At 46.5% G+C, this 25,279-nt stretch overlaps 2 protein-coding genes across 3 annotated transcripts in view; one reads left to right on the forward strand and one right to left on the reverse strand.

Annotated features, from left to right (window-relative positions):
* The window catches only part of LOC132453796 (uncharacterized), a 159,765-nt gene that overhangs the window by 57,377 nt on the left and 77,109 nt on the right, over nt 1-25,279 (forward strand). The gene's annotated exons all lie outside the window — the stretch shown is intronic.
* Nucleotides 22,342-25,279, reverse strand: part of ndufs8a (NADH:ubiquinone oxidoreductase core subunit S8a) — a 340,733-nt gene continuing 337,795 nt past the window's right edge. For both annotated transcript variants that reach the window (XM_060046754.1, XM_060046753.1), the window contains exons 7-8: nt 23,024-23,152; nt 22,342-22,920 (exon numbers count right to left, since the gene is read on the reverse strand). In XM_060046754.1, the coding sequence (XP_059902737.1) occupies nt 22,789-22,920; nt 23,024-23,152 (261 nt within the window). In that variant the 3' untranslated portion in view covers nt 22,342-22,788. The remainder of the gene's footprint in view (nt 22,921-23,023; nt 23,153-25,279) is intronic.

The following is a 25,279-nucleotide window of genomic DNA, read 5'->3' on the forward strand; positions in this document are numbered from 1 at the left end:
GTGGAGTAAGTGGGCGAACAAGGTGTCCTTCAACATCTACGCTTCCAGGCGATTGCAACGGTGCCACACATGAGCATATTCGAACATGTTTAATGGTAGTAATTAGCTGTCGAAATTGGAGGCCTTAATCAATAATGAGCAGCTATTGATTTGCTTCCCGATGGAAATTTGTGACAAATGACATGTTATTTAGCATCTACACGTTGAGCTGAGTCCAATGACACCAAGCATGACACTCTAGCAAATGGTAACATGTATTTTACATGGTACACCTACATGATCTCGGTGTGGCAAGAGGACGAGCTTGATCTCATTGGACTCAGCTTAACGTGTAGATGCTAAATAACATGTAATTTGTCAGAAATCTCCATCGGGAAGTAAATCTATAGCTGGTCATAATTGATAAAGGCCTCCAAAATCGACAGCTAATTACTACCCCGAAACATTTTTAAATATGATCATGTGTGGCACTGTTGCAATCGCCTCGAAACGTAGATGTCAAAGCACACCTTGTTTGCCCCGTTAGGCCACCGGGAAGATATTTTCATACTTCTAATGGATTGATTCATGTTTTAAGGTTCTCGGAGTGAGACTTTAAGCGGCTGCAGCAGAAGTGTTGAGACGAAAGATGATATCAAGACATTTATAGAATTTTCCCATTCAAATTATGATTCTTCGTCATAACATCCGACCAAACATCCTTCACATTCACCAAGCGAAGATTATGAAAGTCCAGGCCCCCCCTTCCTGCACTCGGGGTCCGACTGGGCAAAGTTTCAGGCAGGAAGGGCCCCCCCTTCCTGCCCTCGGGGTCCGACCGGGCCAAGTTTCGGTGCGGGGGTCCCAGTTAGGCCCTAGAATAAGGTTTTCAAATTTCAGGGCGGTAGGACCTTCCTATCTCAAAAACTGTTTTTCCACCACATTCTGAACCATTAGGTCTGGCAGGCAACACTTCTGAGGGGCTTTGTCCAAATGACAGTCCATTCGTGAAAAAAAATATTCTTTAAGGGCTAGAACTCCAAATCTCGGATATGTTGTTCTCTAACCCAGTCGCCAAGAAAAAACGTTGACGGTGTACGTTTCCATGAACACTGGATACGTAGCATTTCAACGTAAAAAATAGCGTGTTATACCTACAGTATCCACGCGTGCCACTGTGGAGGCGGGTTTCGGGGTTTGGGTTTCACGGCTTTCGCGGCAAATTGTGGACACGATTGTTTAGGGGGCGGGGGGAGGTAGACTTTTGTTGACCGGGGAGGGGGGGGGGGAGACACGTTTGTTGAGGGGGGGGGGGACGACACGATTGTAGGGGGGGGGGGGGGACACGTTAGTTGAAGGGCGGGGGGGGGGGGGACACGTTTGTTGAGGGGGGGGGGAGACACGTTTGTAGGGGGGGGCACGCTCGACAACGAGAGTTGGTTTTTGTTGAACGCTCGACAACGAGAGTTGGTTTTTATTGAACGAGACTTCAACACGGAACAGCTGCACGAAACGATGGTCACGTCACTCTCGGTGACGGTGTCGACAACAATGAACACACGAACAATGTTAATAGAACAACACACAACCACATAACATCCCAAACCCATTAACCCCACTTAATCCTAACAACAAAACAAGTTAACAAAAGCCCCATTTGTCAACTGACAACCCCAATTCCCAGAATCCCCCGCGGCTCCGGAACACGGCGTAGCTTATATTAATCTTTATTATCTGAATGGGAAATGCAATATTTTAGGACAGATACACCATTAAACGCGTTTCAAATGACATTTCTAGCGAGAAATGTACATTTTCCTTACATAATCTTCAGTCAGTGAATGTGTATGATCTTTATTAATCTATATTATCTGAATGGGAAATGCAATATTTTAGGACAGATACACCATTAAACGCGTTACTAATGACATTTCTAGCGAGAAATGTACATTTTCCTTACATAATCTTCAGTCAGTGAATGTGTATGATCTTTATTAATCTTTATTATCTGAATGGGAAATGCAATATTTTAGGACCGATTCACCGTTAAACGTGTTTCTAATAACATTTCTAGCGAGAAATATACTTTTTACTTGCATAATCTTCAGTCAGTGATTGTGTCTGATCTTTAGTTTTATAGTTATTAGGATTTGATCGGCTCGCTCGCATGTTTCAACGACGTCAGGTTGTTAGGGACGCTGCTTTCGCTAAACCAGCAGCTCACGTGCTTCCTGCGTTTGTGTTATTAAACTGTTACTTTATGTAACTTTTAATGATATCATCTTGTTAGAAACACGTATATCTGAGAGCCAACCCAGTCGCCAAAAGCATACGTTGACAGTGTACGTTTCGTGAACACTGGATTACGTCGCATTTCAACATAAAATAGCGTGTTATACACACACACACGCACGCACACACACACACACACAAGCACACACACGCACAGACACACACAGACACACACACACACACACACACACACACACACACACACACACACACGCACACAGTGCATTTCGCTGCTAAAACAACAACAAAAAAATATTCCCTCAAATATTATTACTTTCAAAACGTTGGCCAAAATGGCCAATAATATCATTTTTTATTTGGGATGCTTCTAGGACATTTTGGGTGGATTTTGAACGGTATGTGGGCAGCACGTTTTTTGCAGGACCTGGCAACCCTGCGCTGTTGCCCGAGATCTGGATCCACCCCCCCCCCCCCCCCCCCCCCCTAAATAAATACTATGGCAGAATAAAGAATAAATTCATGCATTATCATTAAACTTGAACATTTGTTTTTACAGTAGATTGGTGGAGGGATGACGTATGTTGGCCAACCCGGAGGTTAGCGTCGCCCTGGGTTCCCTTGACAAAAAGCCAACAGGTTTTTCCATTGAATTTTGGATTATTGCAGAAAAAATTGCATCTTTGAAGCACCTCCTCAAAAACTGCAAATATATAAATAAATAAAAAGAACCGTTTTCCAAAGAACGAAATGTAAACCAATGCATTCTGAATGGGAGTGTTTCTCTGATTTTTTCCATGCTACACAGAACGAAATGTAAACCCATGCAAATAAAGACTTCATGGTCATAATAATTTAAATATCATTAATCTCCTGAGTGTGTTGGGTGGTATTCTATTTTTTTCAACGGGGCTGTATCCAGTCACTTGACCGTCATGGTTGCTATGGTGGTTGCTATCGACCGCCCCCTCTAATCCTTACATGGCTCTAAAAACCACGCGGCAAAGGAGCTGCCGTAAATTGTGTTGTTTTTGTCGTAAACTGGGGTCCGACGGTTAAAAAATAGACAGATATTCCGAGGTTTCCTTAAAAGGCAGCTTGGATGTTTTTATTTTCTGCAGTTTAGACTTCTTCTGTAACCTATTTTTGAAAGCAAAACACCAAGTTCATTGATTTAACGAGGCAGGGTTATTTGAAACAATTTATTCAATAAATATTTGTGAGAGGTCATTCCTTCTCCTGAGTTTGCTTCATATTTATGTCTAGTGTACACCCCTACTGTCCAAAAGCATCTCCCCCCCTCCCCATATGGATTTGGAGAGTTGTTGCCACGTCCCAGTGGTGGAAGTATCATATAATATGAAAGAGGGCATTCAATTATACTACAATGATCAATTAGGAGGCCGAAGCCCTAAAGGAAGTGATGCAATAGGTGACTGAGGCGAGAACATTTAAGTAAACTGTACCTTGGGGTCTCTTATATATCAAAGGGGGTTTCAAAGGACGCATACGCTTCAACCTGTGGCTCCAGCCCTACAGGAAATGACTCAGCAAGTGCTCCATCTCGTTGCACCTGCACCCAGCGGCTCGCTTGCAAGATTTTGGCCTGAAGTTCTTCCCAGACCTATACCCTAACAGTCCAACATGCATATCTGAGAATCAGGCCTCTCTTCAATAATGACAAAACGTTATGGGAGAAATACACATGAACTTTTTGTTATCTCATAAGCGGCGTGGTGCCGGCTCCTTTTGACCTTTTGACCCCAGACTTCAAAAACGTGGCCACAGGCCAGCTGTGTCTACACACCTTAAGCCACAAATGTACACCTCCATCCCACAAAAAATGGGGACTAGAAACTAACCTCTGTCTTATCTACATTTACTGTACTGTTGGAGGTCACGCCCCTTTTCCGGCCTTTTCGAGATAACCAGGGATACTTAAATGTTTACACACATTTCCCGGGGTTCCCGAGAACGACATATCCGAGATTTGATTTGCATTTGGACAAAGCCCCTCAGAAGTGTTGCCTGCCAGACCTAATGGTTCAGAATGTGGTGGAAAAACAGTTTTTGAGATAGGAAGGTCCTACCGCCCTGAAATTTGAATACCTTATTCTAGGGCCTAACTGGGACCCCCGCACCGAAACTTGGCCCGGTCGGACCCCGAGGGCAGGAAGGGGGGGCCCTTCCTGCCTGAAACTTGGCCCAGTCGGACCCCGAGTGCAGGAAGGGGGGGCCTGGACTTTCATAATCTTCGCTTGGTGAATGTGAAGGATGTTTGGTCGGATGTTATGACGAAGAATCATAATTTGAATGGGAATATTCTATAAATGTCTTGATATCATCTTTCGTCTCAACACTTCTGCTGCAGCCGCTTAAAGTCTCACTCCGAGAACCTTAAAACATGAATCAATCCATTAGAAGTATGAAAATATCTTCCCGGTGGCCTAACGGGGCAAACAAGGTGTGCTTTGACATCTACGTTTCGAGGCGATTGCAACAGTGCCACACATAGTGGGGTAGTAATTAGAAGACATGGGGGACTCGAGTCACATGACTTGACTCGAGTCAGACTCGAGTCGCAAATTTGAGGACTTGAGACTTGCTTGACTAACACTGATAAAAGACTCGACTTGACTTTGACTTGGTCTTCATGACTTGAGACTTGACTTAGACTTGAGACAGGTGACTCGAAATGACTTTTCTAAAGTTAGATTATAGGTTGGATATGTGATTTGCGATACGCCAGGACATTTTGAAAAGACGCAACTCAAATGGTCCTACCCCCTCTCCTTCAACGCTGACTCTGACTCCACCCATTTCAAGTACATGGACGCGCAATCACACAAGAGCGCGAACACAGATGCGCGAGAGTGGGCCAGGGCAGGCTAGCTAAGTTGGAGTTTAGGGTTGTATTCTAGCGCTAGGTCCAAATGTGGATTAGCAAGTAAACTAGCTCCAGTAGCTACCGCAGGATAACAACAAACAGAAGCTTGCTCTGGCACGAGCTTTGAGTACGTGCACGTGCACGAAGAGGTCACGCGCGGGGGGGGGGGGGGGGGGGGAGTGCAGTACGACCGTTTGATTGACGTACTTACTGTCCAATGCCACTCGGTGTTTCTGAAAATCATTGGCTGGAGTTTTTCGAGCCCTGCCCGTTCCACAGATGATTGCCTTGTTTAATTTTCATGTCAGTAGGCTACTTCTAACTCAGTGGTTTTAAGTGTATTTTTGTTCAAGGTGGAGGTACGAGTTATAGCAGTCCCTGCATCAAGTGCACCTCTTGAACGTGTGTTCAGCCATGGTGGGGTGATAATGTGACCGCATCATTCAGAGCTCAGTGACAAAGTACTGTCAAATTATTTTTTTTGCAAATGCAATGCATTGTGTAAGTCGATGTATGTTGCGAGGCAGCAAGATTGCTACCAGCTTTCAGGTTTGTGTATTACTATTTCCCCTTCTTACAGTATGTGTATGTGATATTACTTTTGAAATATTCTTTTTTTTTCATGTCTGATGCCATGTGTTGCAAATAATATTCTACAACATGTAGGGAGATTGAGTGATTGACTTGAACTGTTGTCGTATACAGCTACCTAGAGGTTATATTTGATTCTGTTCATAGGTTGGAGGTAATGATCATAAAAAACATTTTCAAACTATGCACATAATGGTTTTGGAATGTTTTGAATAGTTTGTTATTGTTATTGTTAAGACATTGTTATTGTTAATGTTGAAATAAAACTCAACTTATGAACCACTCTCTTTACCGATTTTTTAATGTGGAAACTGGGTTAGATCATCAGATTTTTGTATGACTTGACTTGTGACTTGCTTGACCTGAGCAATGACTTGACTTGTGACTTGCTTGATTCTCACCACAGTGACTTGGGACTTGCTTGAGACTTGAAGGTTATGACTTGAGACTTGCTTGTGACTTGCACATGAATGACTTAGGTGGGGGTAAGTCTGTCGATTTTGGAGGCCTTTATCAATAATGACCAGCTATAGATTTGCTTCCCGATGTAGATTTCTGACAAATTACATGTTATTTAGCATCTACACGTTAAGCTGAGTCCAATGAGATCAAGCTCGCCCTCTTGCCACACCGAGATCATGTAGGTGTACCATGTAAAATACATGTTACCATTTGCTAGAGTGTCATGCTTGGTGTCATTGGACTCAGCTCAACGTGTAGATGCTAAATAACATGTCATTTGTCACAAATTTCCATCGGGAAGCAAATCAATAGCTGCTCATTATTGATTAAGGCCTCCAATTTCGACAGCTAATTACTACCATTAAACATGTTCGAATATGCTCATGTGTGGCCGTTGCAATCGCCTGGAAGCGTAGATGTTGAAGGACACCTTGTTCGCCCTCTTACTCCACCGGGAAGATATTTACATACTTCTGATTGACTAATGAATTGATTCAGCTATTCCCCCCAGAAGTCTGGGGTCAAAAGGTCAAAAGGAGCCGGCACCACGCCGCTTATGAGATAACAAAAGTTAATGTGTATTTCTCTCATAACTTTTTGTCATTATTAAAGAGAGGCCTGATTCTCAGATATGCATGTTGGATGGCTAGGGTGTAGGTCTGGGAAGAACTTCAGGCCAAAATCTTGCAAGCGACCCGCTGGATGCAGGTGCAACGAGATGGAGCACTTGCTGAGTCATTTCCTGTAGGGCTGGAGCCACAGGTTGAAGCGTATGCGTCCTTTGAGACCCCCTTTGATAAAAGGGGGTCTCAAATGTTGACCCTCAGTCACCTATTGCATCACTTCCTTTAGGGCTTCGGCCTCCTAATTGATCATAGTATAATTGAATGCCCTCTTTCATATATATGATGCCTCCACCACTGGGACGTGGCAACAATTCTCCAAATCCATATGGGGAGGGGGGGGGGGGATGCTTGTGGACAGTAGGGGTGTATACTCGACATAAATAGGAAGCAAACTCAGGAGAAGTAATGACACCTCACAAATATTTATTTAATAAAATGACCCTGCCTCGTTAAATCAATGAGCTTGGTGTTTTGCTTTCCAAAATAGGTTATAGAAGTCTAAACTGCAGAAAATAAAAACATCCAAGCTGCCTTTTAAGGATACCTTGGAATATCTGCCTATTTTCTAACCATCGGACCCTAGTTTACGACAAAAACAACACAATTGACGGCAGCTCCTTTGCCGCGTGGTTTTTAGAGCCATGTAAGGATTAGAGGGGGCGGTCGATAGCAACCACCATAGCAACCATAACGGTCAAGTGACTGGATGCAGCCCCGTTGAAAAAAATTGAATACCACCCTACACACTCAGGATATTAATGATATTTAAATTATTATGACTATGAAGTCTTTATTTGCATGGGTTTACATTTCGTTCTGTGTAGCATGGAAAAATCAGAGAAACACTCCCATTCAGAATGCATTGGTTTACATTTCGTTCTTTGGAGCACGGTTATTTTTATCTATTTATTTATTTTCAGTTTTTCAGGAGGTGCTTCAAAGATGCAAATGTTTCTGCAATAATCCAAAATCCAATGGCATAACCTGTTGGCTTTTTGTCGAGGGAATCCAGGGCGACGTTCACTTCCGGGTTGGCCAACGTACGTCATCACTCCACCACTCTACTGTAAAAACACAAGTTCAAGTTGAATGAGAATAATAATAATAATAATAATAATAATTCTGCCATAGTATTTATTTAACGGGGGGGGGGGATACAAGTCTTTTGGCCATTCGTAGTGTTGATCAGCAGAGAAATAATTTGTCCGCAAAGACGGTGACGTCGCTTAGCAACGGAAGACGCTGGGGTAGACAAGTCACCTGACTACTCCCCATGCAAGTGAACGGAGCGTTCCACGGCATTGAGAAGACCCGTGTAATAAAGGACTATAATATTTCTGTTTATGGCATAGATTTCTCCTCAGATTAGGCCAATAAACCAATGGTAAAATAAAAATAAAAACGCTCGATCAAAGGCCCGGCCCGAGTATAGTGGTGGGAAATATCGGCCCGACCCGGCCCGCGTCGGGCTCGGGCTCGGGCTCGGGCAGAGAATCTAAACGCTGACTGGAACTACTTAGCAGGTGTCTGTAGGGCTATATCAGGAGTTAATGCACGCACTGCAGCCAATCAGAATACGAGTATTCCCCCAGACCGTGGTCTAAACAATATTATTCACGAGTTATAATCAACCCCTACACATCAATATTAATGATAAACCTGTGGAAATTGCAATAAGTGAGAGACACAATTTCGCACGTTGAGCACACAGTTGTGTGACTCGTTTATTTAGTAAGAGAGAAACAGGAAATCAAAACGTGCTGAAAGTAAACAAACCCGCATGGGCTCCGACGTCATGAGACGCTCGTAAGGGACAGCGATCCCTGAACCACCAAGACAGTAAACGACATGCCTAACACAATTGAAAGAACAACACAACAGAATACTGTAGGTGAATTATGTTACACTCACTACAACCCATTAAATACGGTATGATTTCTTGACGTCATGGCAACGTCCGCTCGCGACACTGGACTTGCGATCGAGGCATCGACGCGGACGTTCATTCACATAGCCAAAAACAAGAGAATAGATGGCTAGATAAAATAAACATCAAGACATACAAATCTAAAAAGAACAGATGAAGCAGCTACCCTTTTTTCCTTCGCGGTTTGCCTACAGAGCAGCGCACCTGCATTTAATAGATCCGTGTATTGTCACAATTTCTCAGTATCAAAGGCGAAAGTAGAAACGGGTGGCCAAAAGCTGTCATATTGTTAGTTATCACAGACAATTTTAAGTAGAAACGGGTGACCAAAAGCTGTCATTTGTTAGTTATCACAGACAATTTTCAACAATGAATGATCTGTATGGAGCTCCATAAGGGACAATAGGGAGAACGCTCCCGGACAGAACCTTAGTTTGGAAGTCATGCTTAGTGACACGACAAATAGCCTACTTCCAATAGAAATACAAAATTTAGAAAATAGGCCTACGTGTCCCTGATCACGTTTCAATAGATTTAATAACGTGACAGTGTCACGTATTTTCGTGAGACCAGGTTCAAGCGTGTGCATGGTTTGAATTGCGGGTGTCTCACGCCGAATGCTTGAGACATGAGAGCCCTGTACTTACGTGACACAAACAGCACCGCAAACGTTCTCTCCCGCTTGAGATGACGTCTTTCATTATATGTTCATGGGTCTGATTTGCCGATTTCCCATGCAGATATCCCCGGAGATTCTCTGGCATCTTCGACAATTTGGCTATAGATTGTCTCATTACACGCTAAATAATATAATTATAGCCTAATTATATATATAGCCTATACATATATATATAGGCAATATCTATAATTAGGCAATACATATATATACATATAGAATTTGTGGTTTTGGCAATAGGGTGCACTGTACTATCTGCGCACACCCTTTCTGAAGCCTCTCTCTCTCTCTCTCTCTCTCTCTGTCCCTCCCTCTCTCTCATTCTCTCTCTCTCTCGTACCGTTTTGTGGAGCACGTTAATTGTCTTAGAACACTCCCATTCAGAATGCATTGGTTTACATTTCGTTCTGTGTAGCACGCAAAAAGTCGGACTATCGTGCTCTGGAACACGCTTCAATAGATTAACGTTCGTGCGCAGGAGTACGCAATCGCGTGATACCGGGTTGCAACACCAGGCAAAGTGCTCAACCGCATCATTTTAGAGGGACTGCGAAAGGGGGTTGACGATGAGCTGAGAGAGAACCAAGCTGGTTTCAGAAATGGAAGATCATGCAGTGACCAAATTGCTACCCTCAGGATCATCATTGAACAATCCATAGAATGGAACACTCCTGTTTACGTCAATTTCATTGACTTTGAAAAAGCATTTGACAGTGTAGACCGAAAGCAGCTATGGAATTTAATGGCACACTACGGAATCCCCCCCTAATACATAAACATCATCAAGAACACATACCAGGACATGCAATGCCAAGTGCTCCACCAGGGACAGGCACAAGAAACATTCACAGTGCTCACCGGGGTGAAACAGGGCTGCCTGCTTTCCCCTTTCCTTTTCCTCTTGTGCATTGACTGGACCATGAAGCAAACTACCCACAATAAAAATACTGGCATCCAATGGAGTCTGACAGAACAGCTAGAGGACCTCGACTTTGCAGATGACATTGCACTACTCTCACATAGCCACCAGCAGATGCGAGAGAAATCCCAACTGCTAGAAACAACAGCAGCAGGACTGGGGCTTAAAATAAATGGAGCAAAAACCAAAATAATGCGGATAAACAACAAAAGCATGAGTCCTATAAACATCGGGGACCAAACACTGGAAGAGGTCATCAAATTCACATATCTGGGAAGTGTGATAGCTGTGAACGGTGGGACAGAGAAAGATGTGAAGTCAAGAATAGGGAAAGCAAGAATAACATTCAACATATTAAATAATATCTGGAAAACTAAAAACATCTCACTCAATACAAAGCTCAAAATCTTCAACTCCAACGTCAAATCTGTACTGCTGTATGGATCAGAAACCTGGAAGACCACCAATACCATCACCAATAAACTGCAGACTTTCATCAACCACTGCCTTAGACGCATCCTTAGGATCTTCTGGCCAAACTGTATCAGTAACACCAACCTGTGGGAACACACCAATCAAGAGCCCATAGAGATACAGCTGATAAGGAGAAAGTGGAGCTGGATAGGTCACACACTAAGAAAAGGCAAAACAGCAATAACCAAACAGGCACTAACATGGAACCCACAAGGCAAACGGAGCAGAGGGAGGCCCAAAAACACCTGGAGAAGGAGCACAGAGCTAGATGGGAAAAAGAAGGGACTGACGTGGAAACAGCTGGAGAGGATGGCACAAGACAGACGGGGGTGGAAACGATTCATCAATGGCCTACGTTCCGAAAGGAATACAAAGGCTTAACTAACTAACTATATCTGCAGTTATATTGCCGCTTTCAAGGAATCTCCTATTATTGCCGTGAAAACCCCGCAGGATAACAGGAAATACAAAAACGCACGCTTCAAAATAAAAGCCATGTGCTAATAAAACAGGAAGTGAGACAATAAAAGCTTCGACCATGCGCAAATACGCTATGAAGCAACAAAAATACACTGTTTAACAGGGCTTTCTGTTATTTAAAGCAAAAACACGATTTGGGTTAGTTACAGGTCCCCTTTAAGCATGTCATTTTACTCTTACTCAAGTAAATTTGATTTAGAATTCTACTCTTTACTCAATTACATTTTCCCTTGTGCCTTCATTAAAATTAGTATTTTGATAAACACATTATCTTCTTTGACTGTAATACAAGCTACACGTTAGCGACCGGCCTCCCTTGCTTGCAACATTGTTGCGATTCAATAGCTGAGGAGACGAGTCGACAGTTCTATGTCGTATAGGCTTCGCCTTTTAAGGCTATCGCTATCCGGTTATCCCTAGGCGTGAGCCGTAGCACTGAAAAATTTGTAATCCCCGCCCACCAACAGCGTGGGCCTCAATTACGTCCGCAGGCCTCAACGACGTCCGCAGTTCGCAGATATAGGCGGGCGCCGGCGGACGTTCTGCTCCCATTTTCTTCAGGACGATCCTGTAGCATACTGAAGTAAATAAATAGGTAGTATGGACTCAACGACGAACGGCATCTGCAAGACATGTAACACAGGTTAAATCTTACCGTATGGCGGCCATGAGGTGTGCGAGGGCTGCCTTGGGCATGGACATGCCGTCTTGGCGCTCTCGCCACTCTGCCTGCGTCGGCATTATGATGCGCTGCCGGTGCACGACAGACAGTGCAGAGCCGACGCTGCCGCCGCCATTGCTGAATGGGCCGACGACTTTACTGTCCCGCTCGACGATGCCCTCTCTCTCCTTGTGAGCTCGGAATCGGACGACTCCGACCGCGACGAGGAGGGGGCGACTCCCCCGGCTTCCCCTCTCCGAAGAGGCCCGGGGAAGAAGCATTGCCCGTCTCTGCCGCCACCTCACTTCCAGTGGTTGGAGCTTTGGTGGCAGAGCTACCGGGCATTATCGCCAGGGCAGCCGCAAACCTTGGCCTTGCGGTGCCCATGCCTCAGGCCCCCAAACGCCCGGACCAGCTCCGTGGCATCTGGGGGCTCGCGGCTGCGACACGCCACGCCCGTCTCGACCGGATCTGGCCGATATTTCCCGCCATCAGCCCGTACTTCAGTGGGGCTGCGGCGGAGCCCGGGAGGCTCGGGGTCCCGGTGAAAACATTTATCCAGGTCACGAAGACGGAGAGTCTGACAGGCCGGGGTTACAGGGCGGTACCGCCGCTGGATCCCGCTCTGTGTGCTGTCTTTGGAGTGTAGCCAGGGCTCAGTGACCACTGCCCCTCTCCCAAAGACCAGCTGACGGCCAAGCTTACAGACAGAGCGCATCAGTGTATGATGCAGCAAGAGGCTGTTATTAATAACATCGCCCTGCTGGCGCATAACATCTCCACCATGGCGGTTGACCCTCATCGTCTGGCCGAACAGGTAGTCGACGTGGCGAAAACCGCCGGTGTCATCCTCTGCCTCTGCTCCACCGGTGCGGTGGCAGCGGCCCGGACGGCGGCAGGGCAGCACCTCATATAGAGGAACCTGTGGCTGCAGCAGACCCCGGGCATCCCTGAGCCGATGAGGCGTCAGTTACTGGAGTGCCCCATCAGCCCGGACGTGCTGTTCGGGCCCCGGCTGTCATCTATGGTGGATGACATGCAGGCCGCTTCCGAGGAGGCAGAGAAATTCCGGAGACACGTCTCCCGCCCTCCGCCTCCACCCGGGCAGCAGCGCTCCGCTCCAAGCTCCCGTCGCCGCCATAGGCCCCCGGCAGCCACTGTCGCGGCGCCGCTGGCAGCTCCTCCTCCTGGCCACCAGGCTTACCAACCCCGCCCGCCTCTATCGCAGGCTGCGGCGAGTGGCCAGCGAAGGCCCCGGGCAGCGGGCTCATGGGGCGATTTCCCGCCCAACAAGCGCCGACTATTACGGGGCAAGGGAGGAGCGTGTGACAGCGGGAAACACCTCTTTACTAAAGACAGCTGTTTTCTCCCCACACAGTTAACGCCGGAGCCTACCGGCCCGACCATAACTGTTTCACACGCATCTCCAACCACATATAGGCAGGCCGTCAATAAACCTGGTATTATTGATCGAGCCAGCCCTTCATTACCTTTACAAAGGGAGCCTCGCCCGGCTTACTAGCCCCGCCCGCCTCAATCGCAGGCTGCGGCGAGCGGCCGGCGAAGGCCTCTGGCAGCGGGCTCATGGGGCGATTTCCCGCCCCAAAAGGGCCGGCTATTACGGGACGAGGGAGAAGCGTGTGACAGCGAGAAACACCTCTTTACTAAAGACGGCTGTTTTTTCCCCGTGCCCCAGTTAACGCCGGAGCCTACCTGCTCGGCCATAACTGTTTCACACGCATCCCCCCCCCCCACATATAGGCAGGCCGTCAATAAACCTCGTATTATTGATCGAGCCAGCCCTACATTACTTTCCCCTCACCACGTCATGCCTGTCATGACATGTGGCGAGACGGCCGCTAAAACGAGCTCTGTCTACGAATGACACGCAGCTCGTTCACAGTGTCAGCAGTCTGCTGCCCAGTCACAGTGTTATTCCTCCTCGCGTCCCAACGCTCAGGAGAGAGGAAGCTACACTCTTGTCACAAGCTGAGCAGGCAGGGCATGCCTCTGCTAATGACACACACATCCAGCCCTTTCGGGCAGAGCTCCCCGTGGGCTGCGAGGAGGACTCCTCCCCTCGCAGCGGCGGCAGGGGTTCAAGCGTGGCTCTTTTCCATGACAGCCGCATCAAAACAAGAGTCTGCACAGCCGCTTTCAGAGCATTACTCAGAATGGCTGAACGCATTCACCCTGGCCAAATGGATGGTCAGCAAGGGTCCCACCCTGCAGTTCACCTCCGTTCCGCCGCGATTCAACGGGATTGTGGAAACAACGCTGTCATCCAAGGATCAACAGCTGTCACTTTTGGCGGAGCTCCAGCAGCTTCTAGCGAAAAAAGTAATTTCCACGGTCCCGAAGGGAGAGGAAATGCAGGGATTCTATTCCCGTTATTTCCTGGTACCCAAGAAAACAGTAGGGCTTAGACCGATTCTCGATCTAGCCCTATTAAACAAATGCATCGCGGAGAGGCCGTTTCACATGATAACAATCAGAGTGTTACAGTGTGTAAAAGCCGGGCGACTGGTTCACCTCAATAGATTTGAAGGACGCCTACTTCCACGTCACAATGATCCCCAAACACGGGAAATTCCTTTGTTTCGCGTTCCAAGGGTCACACTACCAGTACAACGGTCTCCCGTTCGGCTATTCTCTTGCACCCGAGAACGTATTCCAAGTGCGTGGAGACGGCTCTCCGGCCGCTTCACGCAACAGGAATGAGAGTACTGTTCTACTTGGACGATCTGCTTTTGATGGCTCGCTCCAAGGAGGAAGCAGCTATTCAAACAAAAAAGCTGGTGATTCACCTGTCGAATTTTGGCTTCGCCATAAATTGGAAGAAGAGCTCCCCCCTCCCCTCACATAGTGTGATGTATTTGGGGGTAGAGCTGGATTCAGCTGTAATGAGAGCACGGCTCTCACAGCAGAGGACGGAGACGCTGTGGTCTCTCCTCCGCCGCTGTTCCCCGGGCAGCGTCGTGACAGACAACTTCTCGCCTGCGCATCGACCTGGTGCGCCAACAGCGGCGCAAAGTGACCATTCCCCTATCGTTGGGCCCCGATTTGACCCACTGGGGCGAGAGGGACGCCGTTGGGCAGAGCAACGTCTCAGTGTTCACGGATGCTTCTCTTTCGGGCTGGGGAGGAACATGAGAGTTTCACATAGTGGGCGGCGTTTGCCCCCCCCCCCCCCCGTGACCATGCATATAAACGCATTGGAGCTCCTCACTGTGTTGAAAGTGGTCAAACACTTTGCCCCAACACGTAATGATTCGCACGGGCAACAAGGCGACAGCAGCATACATAAATCGCCAAGGGGGCGTGCGCTCTGCACAGCTGCTGAGCATAGCGAGACAGCTGTTATGCTGGGCGCACACGCACTTGCTCTCCATCAGAGCAGCGTACATCCCCGGCGTCCTGAACAGAGGGGCCGACATAATGTCGAGGGGGGGTCCCCAACCAGGAGGCTGGACCCTGAACCGCGATCTGATCAATCAGATATGGAGCGAGTTTGGGAAGACGGAGATCAACCTATTCGCCATGCCGGAGAACAGACAGTGCGAGCTGTGGTTCTCTCTCAGCGCGAAGGACAAAATCCCCCACTCGGGTTGGATGCGTTCGCTCACAGACCGTGGCCGAACACACTCCTTTACACTTTCCCACCCGTCTCCCTGATTCCCCAAGTCTTGGACCGAGTCCAAAAGGAGCGGCTGCATATGATTCTCTTAGCACCGCAATGCACGAGTGCACCGTGGTTTCCCTGCCTCCAGCGTCTGCTCTCGGGGCTGCCGAAGGAACTCCCTTGGGGCGGGACGCTCTCTCACAGGCAGGGGGAGCAATCATATATTACCCAGAGATCAGCTGAACGCGAGCGCCTAGAGGGTCTCGGCCTCTCCCAGGAGGTCGTATGGACCATCCAGGGTGCCAGAGCTGACTCCACCAGAGCGTGTTACTCGGCTAAATGGGCGGCTTTCCAGAAATGGTGCACGGAGAGGGGTTGTGATCCCATCTCCTGCCCTTTGCCGCGTGTGCTCTCTTTCCTCCAGACACTGATGGAAAGAGGGCTGGCCTTTAGCACGGTTAAGACGTACGCGGCTGCTGTTCCATCATGCCACGAAGGCTTCGGGGATAAAACTGGTTTTAGTCACCCCTTAATGAAGCACTTCCTAAAAGGTGTGAGGAGAGAGAGACCCGGATTAACACTGGTGCTGCGCGCACTGGTTAAAGCCCCATTTGAGCCTCTTGACCGGGTGCCCCTCAAGTTTGTGTCAGCCAAGACAGCTCTTTTTATGCTGGCCCTGTTGTCAGCTAAGAGAGTGAGCGACCTGTCTGCACTCTCTGTAGCCCCTTCTTGTCTTAGAATACATGGGGACGGCAGTTCAGCCATATTAAGCCCAAACCCGGTTTTGCACCAAACCCGGTTTTGTATTACTAGCTCGTTCAGATCGAGAGTAATAACAGTCAATGGTTTCTCTCACCCTCCTCATCAATCTGAGGAGGAGGCAACAGCCCATCTCTTGTGCCCCGTACGCGCGCTTGCCTGTTATGTGAAGCGCACGGAGGCTCTGCGCAAATCTCAACAGTAATTTGTGCATTACAGAGAACATTCCCAGGGCCTTCCCCTGACGAAACAACGGCTGTCGCATTGGCTGTGTGATGCTATCACACAGGCTTATGTGTCAGCGGGGGCAGAGCGGCCTGAGACTATCAGAGCTCACTCGACCAGAGGAATATCGTCCTCTGTCGCTCTGCAAAGAGGGATGCCTATGGAGGATATCTGCACAGCAGCCTCCTGGGCTTCCCCATGCTCTTTTATTAGGTTTTGCTTTGTCAGAGTGAGTGTGATTGTGTGACTATTCCCCTCGCATATTAAACAATGTGAGGAGGAGTCAAATATTCAAGCTGAGAGCTCTTGTGTCTTATCAGACACATTGGAGCTGCTCGTTGATGACGTGCCGTTAGACGCATGGCGTATGTTATGCTACGTCTGACGCATGATACTAGCGCGTATGTAGCTGTGTTTCTGGTACTGATCGGGACCAATAAGGCATATGCCGTGTTCCAATACCCGTACTATCCGTACTTACTAGCCAAATTTTGAGTACGTAGTACGTTCCAATTCAGATCCGGCGAAAATAAGTATACTTCAAGGACCCGGATGTTGTACTCAAAACTGACTAATTGTGAAGTGTGGATCGAAGGACATTTTCCGTACTCAACGGCAGCCATCTTAGCCACGTAGCGGAAGAGGCGGAGCCAGGCTGAGCGCTCAACTCGAGAAAAAAAACCTGATACCGAAGGGACAGCGCCTGCAGCTCCTGCACCATACAAATGTAAGTTTAGTCATGTTACATATTCATATTTATTACATTTTACAATCGCCTCTGAATAGTTTTTTTAGGCGGCTGTCGAGATCGTCATTTCGGTTAAGTGCACCACGGAGTATTCGATTTGGAACAGCACTCACATCTGAAAAATTAACGTACTCAGTGAGTACAGATAGTATACTTCCTTTAAGTATACTCATGGAAGTACGGGTATTGGAACACGGCAATAGACTATATCGTGCTTTGCCCTTTAACCCAATAGCGATAGCCTTAAAAGGCGAAGCCTATACGACATAGAACGATAGTTACGTATTGTAACTCTAGATTCTATGAGTATAGGATCAGCCTTTTAATTGTCGGCCTCATTGTCCTTCAAATAGCTGAAGAAAAGTTGTTTATTGGGAGCAGAACGTCCGCCGGCGCCCTCCTATATGCGGACTTCGTTGAGGCCCGCGGACATCATTGAAGCTGTCACGACCCCACTGGTATCTAGGGAAACCGGCTCTCTGTCTAGGCAGGAGTCGAGACACATAAGTGGTATAACCACAGCTGGTAGGCAACTAGCTTCCGGGGCACGTGTGTAGTGACTCACCTGGGTTCCTGGTGAGCGCTGGTCCTTCTCTCTCTTGCTGTGGAGATAGCCCAAGCGTTGGGGTGAACGGTAGCTGTCTCGTTCAGTTATGGTTTTACATACTTAGACAAACACTTGACAAACAAAGACGGTGAAGGGGCGGTCACGTTCCCCCGTTGGACTCCTTAGCTCTGGTGTGTACTGGCATATGGGTGAATGGCTTTACAAAGTCTTATCCTGCTGGGGTGTAACCACTGGCCACCATGCTGTGTATATCCCCCATCTTGGATCCCCCAGGTGACCACAATCAACCAATCAAGGGAGCCACTCCCACCGTTACCATGACCACCAGTTACCAACCAGCTTAACCTTACCCAACAGTAGGATCGTGACAAAGCCCACGCTGTTGGCGGCGGGGATTACAAATTTTTCACTGCCACGGCTCATGCCAGTGGCGCAAAAAGTGGGTATGCACTATGTGCGGCGCATAGGGGCGCCGCACCAGAGGGGGCGCCAAAGCGATGGAATATCGCGATGATCAATAACAGAGGGACGTCACTGATAAGGCGCCCCCCCGCTCCTTCGCCTCCCTCCCCCCCTCCTCCCCACAGAGCGCTCCAGTGGGCGCCGTGTGGGGAAGAATAAGATAGGAACTTTTTTGTGGTTATTTTGTTTTACTTCTCTGAAACCCTAAAATCTCTGAAGCCCTCGAGCAATGGTTTAATCGCAAACACTGCAATATTTTTTATAACGCTGTGCATGCACCTGCGCATGAAATGGAAACTCTAATTCTGAGCACTCGATTTCAGCACCATCTTTCTTTACAGCACCTTGTACGAACGATGTAAGGAGTGTTTCCTGAGAAGACTACTAAGAGACCGTTCAGGAACCAAGCCTATAGGTAAACTACTTTGATAAGTTTAAACATAGGAGTCTTCTTAGCGCACTAAGAGTGGACGTTATTTGGAAACCGGGCCCTGTTCAGTTCATCTAGACTAGTCTAGACTGTCTCGCAACATGATGTGGTCTGCTGCTTCCGATCAATAAACTATAGCAGAGTTCTCACCACCAAATGTGATCATGTTTCTGAGAAACGCTAACCACAATTCTCACACTTCTACTCCACAAATGACAATAACAGTGATATGTGAAGCCACAAGACAGAGGCCTGCTCCTCTGCAAAGTCAACATTGACTGCTCTATGAATGCATTCCAGAATCACATACGGTGGTGTTGTTGTCAATTGTTTGAGGTATGCTTTACTGTCTGAGTAGAAGTGATTACCATTGTGCTCATGCATGTCAAATCTTTGTTTATTCGTATATGTGGTATAGGCATTTGTTTTCTTTGATTAGACTTTGTTACTTTACTGAAGATTATTGTGAAGGTGTTGTGATTAGTCAGTGCATGGATGAGGGATCCACACATTTTGGAAATATAACACGAACCCTGATTCAAGAACAGGAGTTTTTTCGCAAACCGACTCAGGTTTTGTTTTAACTTGTTTACCGGTCATAATAAGGTCTTTATCTTTGAAAAGTCTGCTTTCTCAACCTCTCTTAGTTGTTGTGTTTATCCACGATAGGAGCCATTTCATATGCTGTAATTGTCCGGAGACATCTAAACCAGCTCCAGACAGACCTCATTAGTAAGATGCCCTCAAGTGGGTGGCCAGCTCAGGCAGCGGTTCACGATGGAGGCTGAAGGAAACGGAAGAGCATAGGGTGGGGACCTTGTCCTACTCAGGAACAGTGAGAAAAGAGGGAACAGTACTCTCAGGAATCTATCGATTACTCTATAGAGGATTCATATTGTATTTTCCATTACCTGTCCAAACAGAGATGACACAACATGTTATTTATTTCAACTACTGCTTTTATATATTCCATCAAATACAAAACAATGAAATACATTCATTAAGTAAGCCTTTTGAAGAATTTAAACTTTGCAGAAAGTAAAATGAATCATATTTTTATGTAAAAGCGGGATACTAGCTTCTTGAGGAAGGCAAGGAGTTTGAGGCCAATTCTGTAGGTTTTCTTTTTGTTGTAATGCTCGGAGATGAAGATGTTAGAGATCTTCTTGTTGACTTTGGTGTACTCCACCAGCACTCTGTCCTGGTTGCTCTGAGGTTGAGTGCAGTTGTAGTCCTTCCTCACATAACACGGCAGTTGTTCGGCGTGGGGTGATCGGAGGTTGCCAAGGGTGTAGTAGGCAGTCGTGTTTTTTTTGCCATTTAGACCGGGCAGCAATTTATCCCTGTTCTCGTAACAGTGAAATCCATATGCTCCGGCTACAGGGTTGCACAGAGACTTCTCATTTTTATCCAGGCACGTCTTAACGTACCACTTCAGCAACGTGAGGCCGTGGTGAGATTGACCAAGACCAAAGCCGGTCTTCTTCAGATCCTTCTCTGAATCCAGGGTTGGTAGCGCTGAGGCCAACACCACAGACAGCAGCAGGGAGGAGAGGAGAATGGTACGCATCTCTGGAGCGTCTGCTATACAAGAAAGGACACTTTCATGATACCAAATAAGCACTGAACACATCACTGGTAGAGATGTACAGATAACTTTATCATAATCACATTGAATGCTAAAGATATATTACTTGCCTCAAAAGTCCACTTTGCTGTTGATTGGTTTGCTGTCACAGAATGAATGTGCCCCAGACTGTCAGGGCTAGTGGTGTAATAGGAAACGTGACAGGAAGTGTTTAGCAGATGACAAGCTCTACGCAGGTTTGCGTGTGGTTTTGATGCTCGTGATTCCCGCTTCATGGCCATCAACATATCACTGATGCAACAATTGAAAAGGGTTTAAGGCTCTGATGGGGCCACATTTGTTCTGTTGGAGCGGTGTGGACTTGCATCTCAGATGTATATTATCGATCATGGTTTGTGAGGGGTTCAAAATATAATTTACGTTTTGTTTACCCCACCCCCTGAAAAAGTTAAATGGTATACTTAAACTGAGGGATGGGAAATCTTTAAATTACATCTAATTATGTTATCACAGTGAACCCAAATCCTTTATTGGGAAGTTGATTTTCCATGTCTGAGAGAGACACGGAAACTTATAGCGTAAAGCCAGTCTGTGATGCATTTCATACATCGCTCCAAATAACACTGATACACAACGATGGTTCTGAGAAGAGTATAACAAAGTTGGCCTGGATCGTAACCATGGCGATAACACGCCCCCATCCTTCCATGCCTCTCATTCCAAAACTCATAGTAATTGATGGCGAGCTGAAACAGGGGGTTCAATTTCACTGTAATTGTAATCATGGTGTGCGTAAAGCATCAGACAATTGATCCACAAATTCATTGCAATCTGAAGTCATTTCAGATTACAATGGATTTAGTCACCGGTACCCAACACTCCCATCACAGCGACAGTGCAGCCGAATGAGGCTACTGCGCTTCTTTAAAGCAAACTACACAAATCAGAGATAATTCTCAGATATGAAGCCTTCGAATAATGAATAAGCAGAGTTTGAGATGATTATTAATTTCATTTTGGACATTTCTGTGTATTTTCGTTCCTGGGTGCTCTTGCCCAATCCCTTTAAAGGGGACCTATACCAACAGGTGTGATTAGCCATTACAAGCCGTTACACACCTGGTGGTATGATGTCCCCTTTAAATGAATAACAAAACTAAAACTACTGTAACAGCATGGTTTATACAGAGGTGGCAACTCAAGCACAAGCCACTGACCACAAAATATATATTAAGGGGTCTGGAGCTCATTTTACCCAGGTGGGCTCAGCAATAAATTTCAACTAATATTTTAATATATATATTTTATCTTAAATGGAAATCAGTCAATTTCTTAGGGGCCGCTAGTTTGACACTCATGCTGTTCAGCAGATTGATATTGCCTGCTATGCTGGTCGAGTCTAGATAAATGTTTTACCGACAATCTTACAACATGATACGGCACTTGGCTGCTGTTTCTGATCACTAAACTTTGGCCAAGTTCAACAAACAAATGGGTTGCGTACAACAATGTTCACACTTCTCTCAGCATTAATATAACAATGTGACTGACAATGGCCTGCTCCTCTGCACATTCACCAGTTCATCGTTTGTCCTAACTCACAGGGGTGTAGCTTTTGGTACTTGGATGAAGAATTATACAAAGCAATATCCAAAACATGAAACGTTAACAGAGGTCCCTCCTTCTCTTACTACTCCACCCATTAAACGAAGCACTCCCGCCAAAGGCCCCGCCCTCTCTCACGACTAGCCTATTGAGGACGTTTGTTTGGTCCACTCAGGCCTGTTGCGTGTGCCGATTGGCTGCTCTAACCCACCTACGGAACTCCTAATAAGCCTAGCAACTGTCTGTCAAGCTAAACCACGTTACATATGGAAATCGATTTTCTATATGGAGACATTTGGGACTAAATCTTTCCTAACTTTAAATAAACTCTTAACATCATTATATAGATACAAACAAAAGGCAGAAAATTCAGACAGGCCAAATCAGAACGCATTGGAAAGGTAAGTTCAAAACTGTTTATTTTCTCATTACATGTCCACAAGTCTTTTTACCCTTTATACAATTCTCCTGAAATAAACCTGCTGAAAACCATGGGTATCGATGCTGCAGAATGAGCCCAGCGAGGGGCCATAAGAACAGTTCATACTTAACTAGCTACATCAAATGGACAACCCCGCCTCCTAACCTAGTTCATAGGCAGTAGACCTTGCCCAAACAAAGTGCATGCTGCACTGCGCCACGCCTTGAAATGGTTCACAGGTTGTGTTTAGCAAAAATGTGCGCAAAGCTAGACTGGACTTTTGATGTTTACTTCAATAATTTACGAATGCCTGAATGCAACTGAAGCTCATGTGTCTTAAAGTACAGTATGGACGTTGTCGTGTTTTTGAGAGTGTGTGTGTGTGTGTGTATATATATATACACAAGTGTGTGAGCGTGAGTGTGGCATTATCGATAGAGGTAATCTGCTTGTATGTTGGCTGCAATCTCTGCCTCCCATTTATCTCCGTTGTTGAGCAGCTTCTCCTTGTTGTAGAGCAGCTCTTCGTGGGTCTCAGTGGAGAACTCAAAGTTCGGGCCCTGATTCACGGGGAGGGGGGGGAGAATGATAGGGGAAGTTAGGTAACCATTATGATACAGAAACCTGTTTCTGTCTGTCTGTCTGTCTGTGTCTGTCTGTCACCTCGACGATGGCGTCCACGGGGCAGGCCTCTTGACAGAAGCCGCAGTAGATGCACTTGGTCATGTCGATGTCGTAGCGGGTGGTTCTCCGGCTGCCGTCGGCGCGTGGCTCAGCCTCAATGGTGATGGCCTGGTGACACAAACCGCCGGTCAGGGCTCAACACAACAACATCAATACAAGGCCCACCTACATGGGCAGGGACCAGACCTGCCTCGTTCCTCTGGATCTACAGCGCAGGCCTGGCCAGGAAGCTACAATTAGGTTATGCCCCTTTTCCACCGGCAGGTACGCTTCGGACCCAGTACGCCTCAGCCCAGTAGTGAGGGTGCGGTGTAGCCCAGCTCAGTTACGGCTCTCGCCATAATAGATTTGTAAATTCAAGATTGTGTTTTTTTTCTGCAGAAGCTAACCGGTACCAGAAAGAGGATTTTTGTAAATCGCAGGAATAGGGTTTGATTTAGTATTCTAGAGATACCAATGCGCTCCTTGGCAGAACCACCGTTTGAAGATGCCTCATGTTGTGGTGGTGCACGTGTCTGTTCTGGTTCTGCGCACTAGGGATGAGTCGGTCGCGACCGATTCGTTACAACGAACGAATCCCGAACGTGAACGACAAGAACTGGTTCCCCAAAACAAGAAGAACTGGTTCTTTGATTCTTTTTTTTTAACATAAACCAAAAATATGGTCACGTAAATAAAATATACAAACGAACAGAGCTTCGTCTCCCCGCGACTTATATTGATTGAGTCTACAACGTTCTCAAAGATTCAGCCAATGAGAGGTAGCAATGGTGTTGCAATGGCACCTGGGTAAACAAATGACAAGGCGGTACCGTCGAATATGCGCGCTTTCTCTGTCTGACGTATCTTGGGTCATACCATTCGACGTGGGGCCACTCATATCCCCCTACATTTTTTCGAAAATAGACTTGACCTCCATCTGTTTATTGGATTAACGCATTTCCCAATCCCAGGAGTCTTTGCTCCATTCTATGTCAATTTAAGAACAAACAAAGAAATTAAACTGCAGTTCGTATTTTTTATTTATGACCATGAAAGTTCTGTAATGCCTGAACAATGAAAAATTAAATGTAAAGTAAAATAAAATTATAAATGTAAAACCATAAATGAAATATAGAGAGTAAGCAAGTGGTATAAATATTGGTGGGACGTTTGGTTATACTATATAGTATATCTTCTCGATTTTCACGGGGGTTAGAGCCTAGAAGTGGTTTAAATTATGCTCACGGCCGTCTCGCGGTGGGGGGGGGGGGGCAGACACCAAATGACGTAATCTGACGTAACGAACAAATCAAAACGAATAAATCAAATAAACGACTCGTTATAGTGAACTGAACTGAAAGAACTAGTTCCTGGAAAATAATAATTTTGCCCATCCCTACTGCACAGACGTATGGTAATGCAGGATAGCCTCACGCCAACAGTGGCTAACTATCAGAAAGCTGCTTTTTAGGATGCAATCCCAGGGTTTGTGTAAGAAGAGCGCCTCCCTTATGACCCAACTCATTCATTATATTACGCTTCTGGGCCACAGAACCAGCAGGTAACCTGGTTTTTACTCCCTGAGGTCACAGTAGGGGGTCTGGGGGGGGGTCTGGGTCTTTCACCTCACTGGGGTGAAGGACCCACTGAACTGACCCTTCACTGGGTCAGTTGAGTGCAAGTTAAAGGCCATCTTTAGTTTTCTGCCACTGATTTCCAGAAGAGGGCAGCAGACCAGTGCTGTGTTCCAATATCCATACTTCCATGAGTACACTTAAACGTAGTACACTATCCGCACTCACTAAGTGCGCTAATTTCAGATCGAAAACTGTGGTGCAGTACCCGGAAATTACGATAACGACTGCCCCCGCGGCTCCCCCCTGCAATAAACATCCCGACTTGAACGGTGAACTCTTTACGCCTAGCAGCTATAAAAACTACAAAATGACTATTAATGCAGGCTATGTGAAAAATGCGCCGACTTTGGCTCAGTCTGGCTCCGCCCTCTTCCGCTACGTAGCTAAGAGGGCTGCCGTTGAGTACGAAAAGTGTACATCGATCCACCCTTCGCGATTAGACCGTTTTGAGTACACCATCCGGGTCCTTTTAGTACACATATTTTCGAACAGCCTATTGGAACAGCCTACGTACTCAAACTAAGGCTAGTTAGTACGGATATTGGAACACAGCACAGATCTATCGCAATAATCACAAGCGTGTTGATAGTAATATACATACACAGACATGTTGATA

The sequence above is a fragment of the Gadus macrocephalus genome, chromosome 3 (assembly GCF_031168955.1).
Source record: "Gadus macrocephalus chromosome 3, ASM3116895v1".
In the NCBI taxonomy this organism is placed as follows: domain Eukaryota; kingdom Metazoa; phylum Chordata; class Actinopteri; order Gadiformes; family Gadidae; genus Gadus; species Gadus macrocephalus.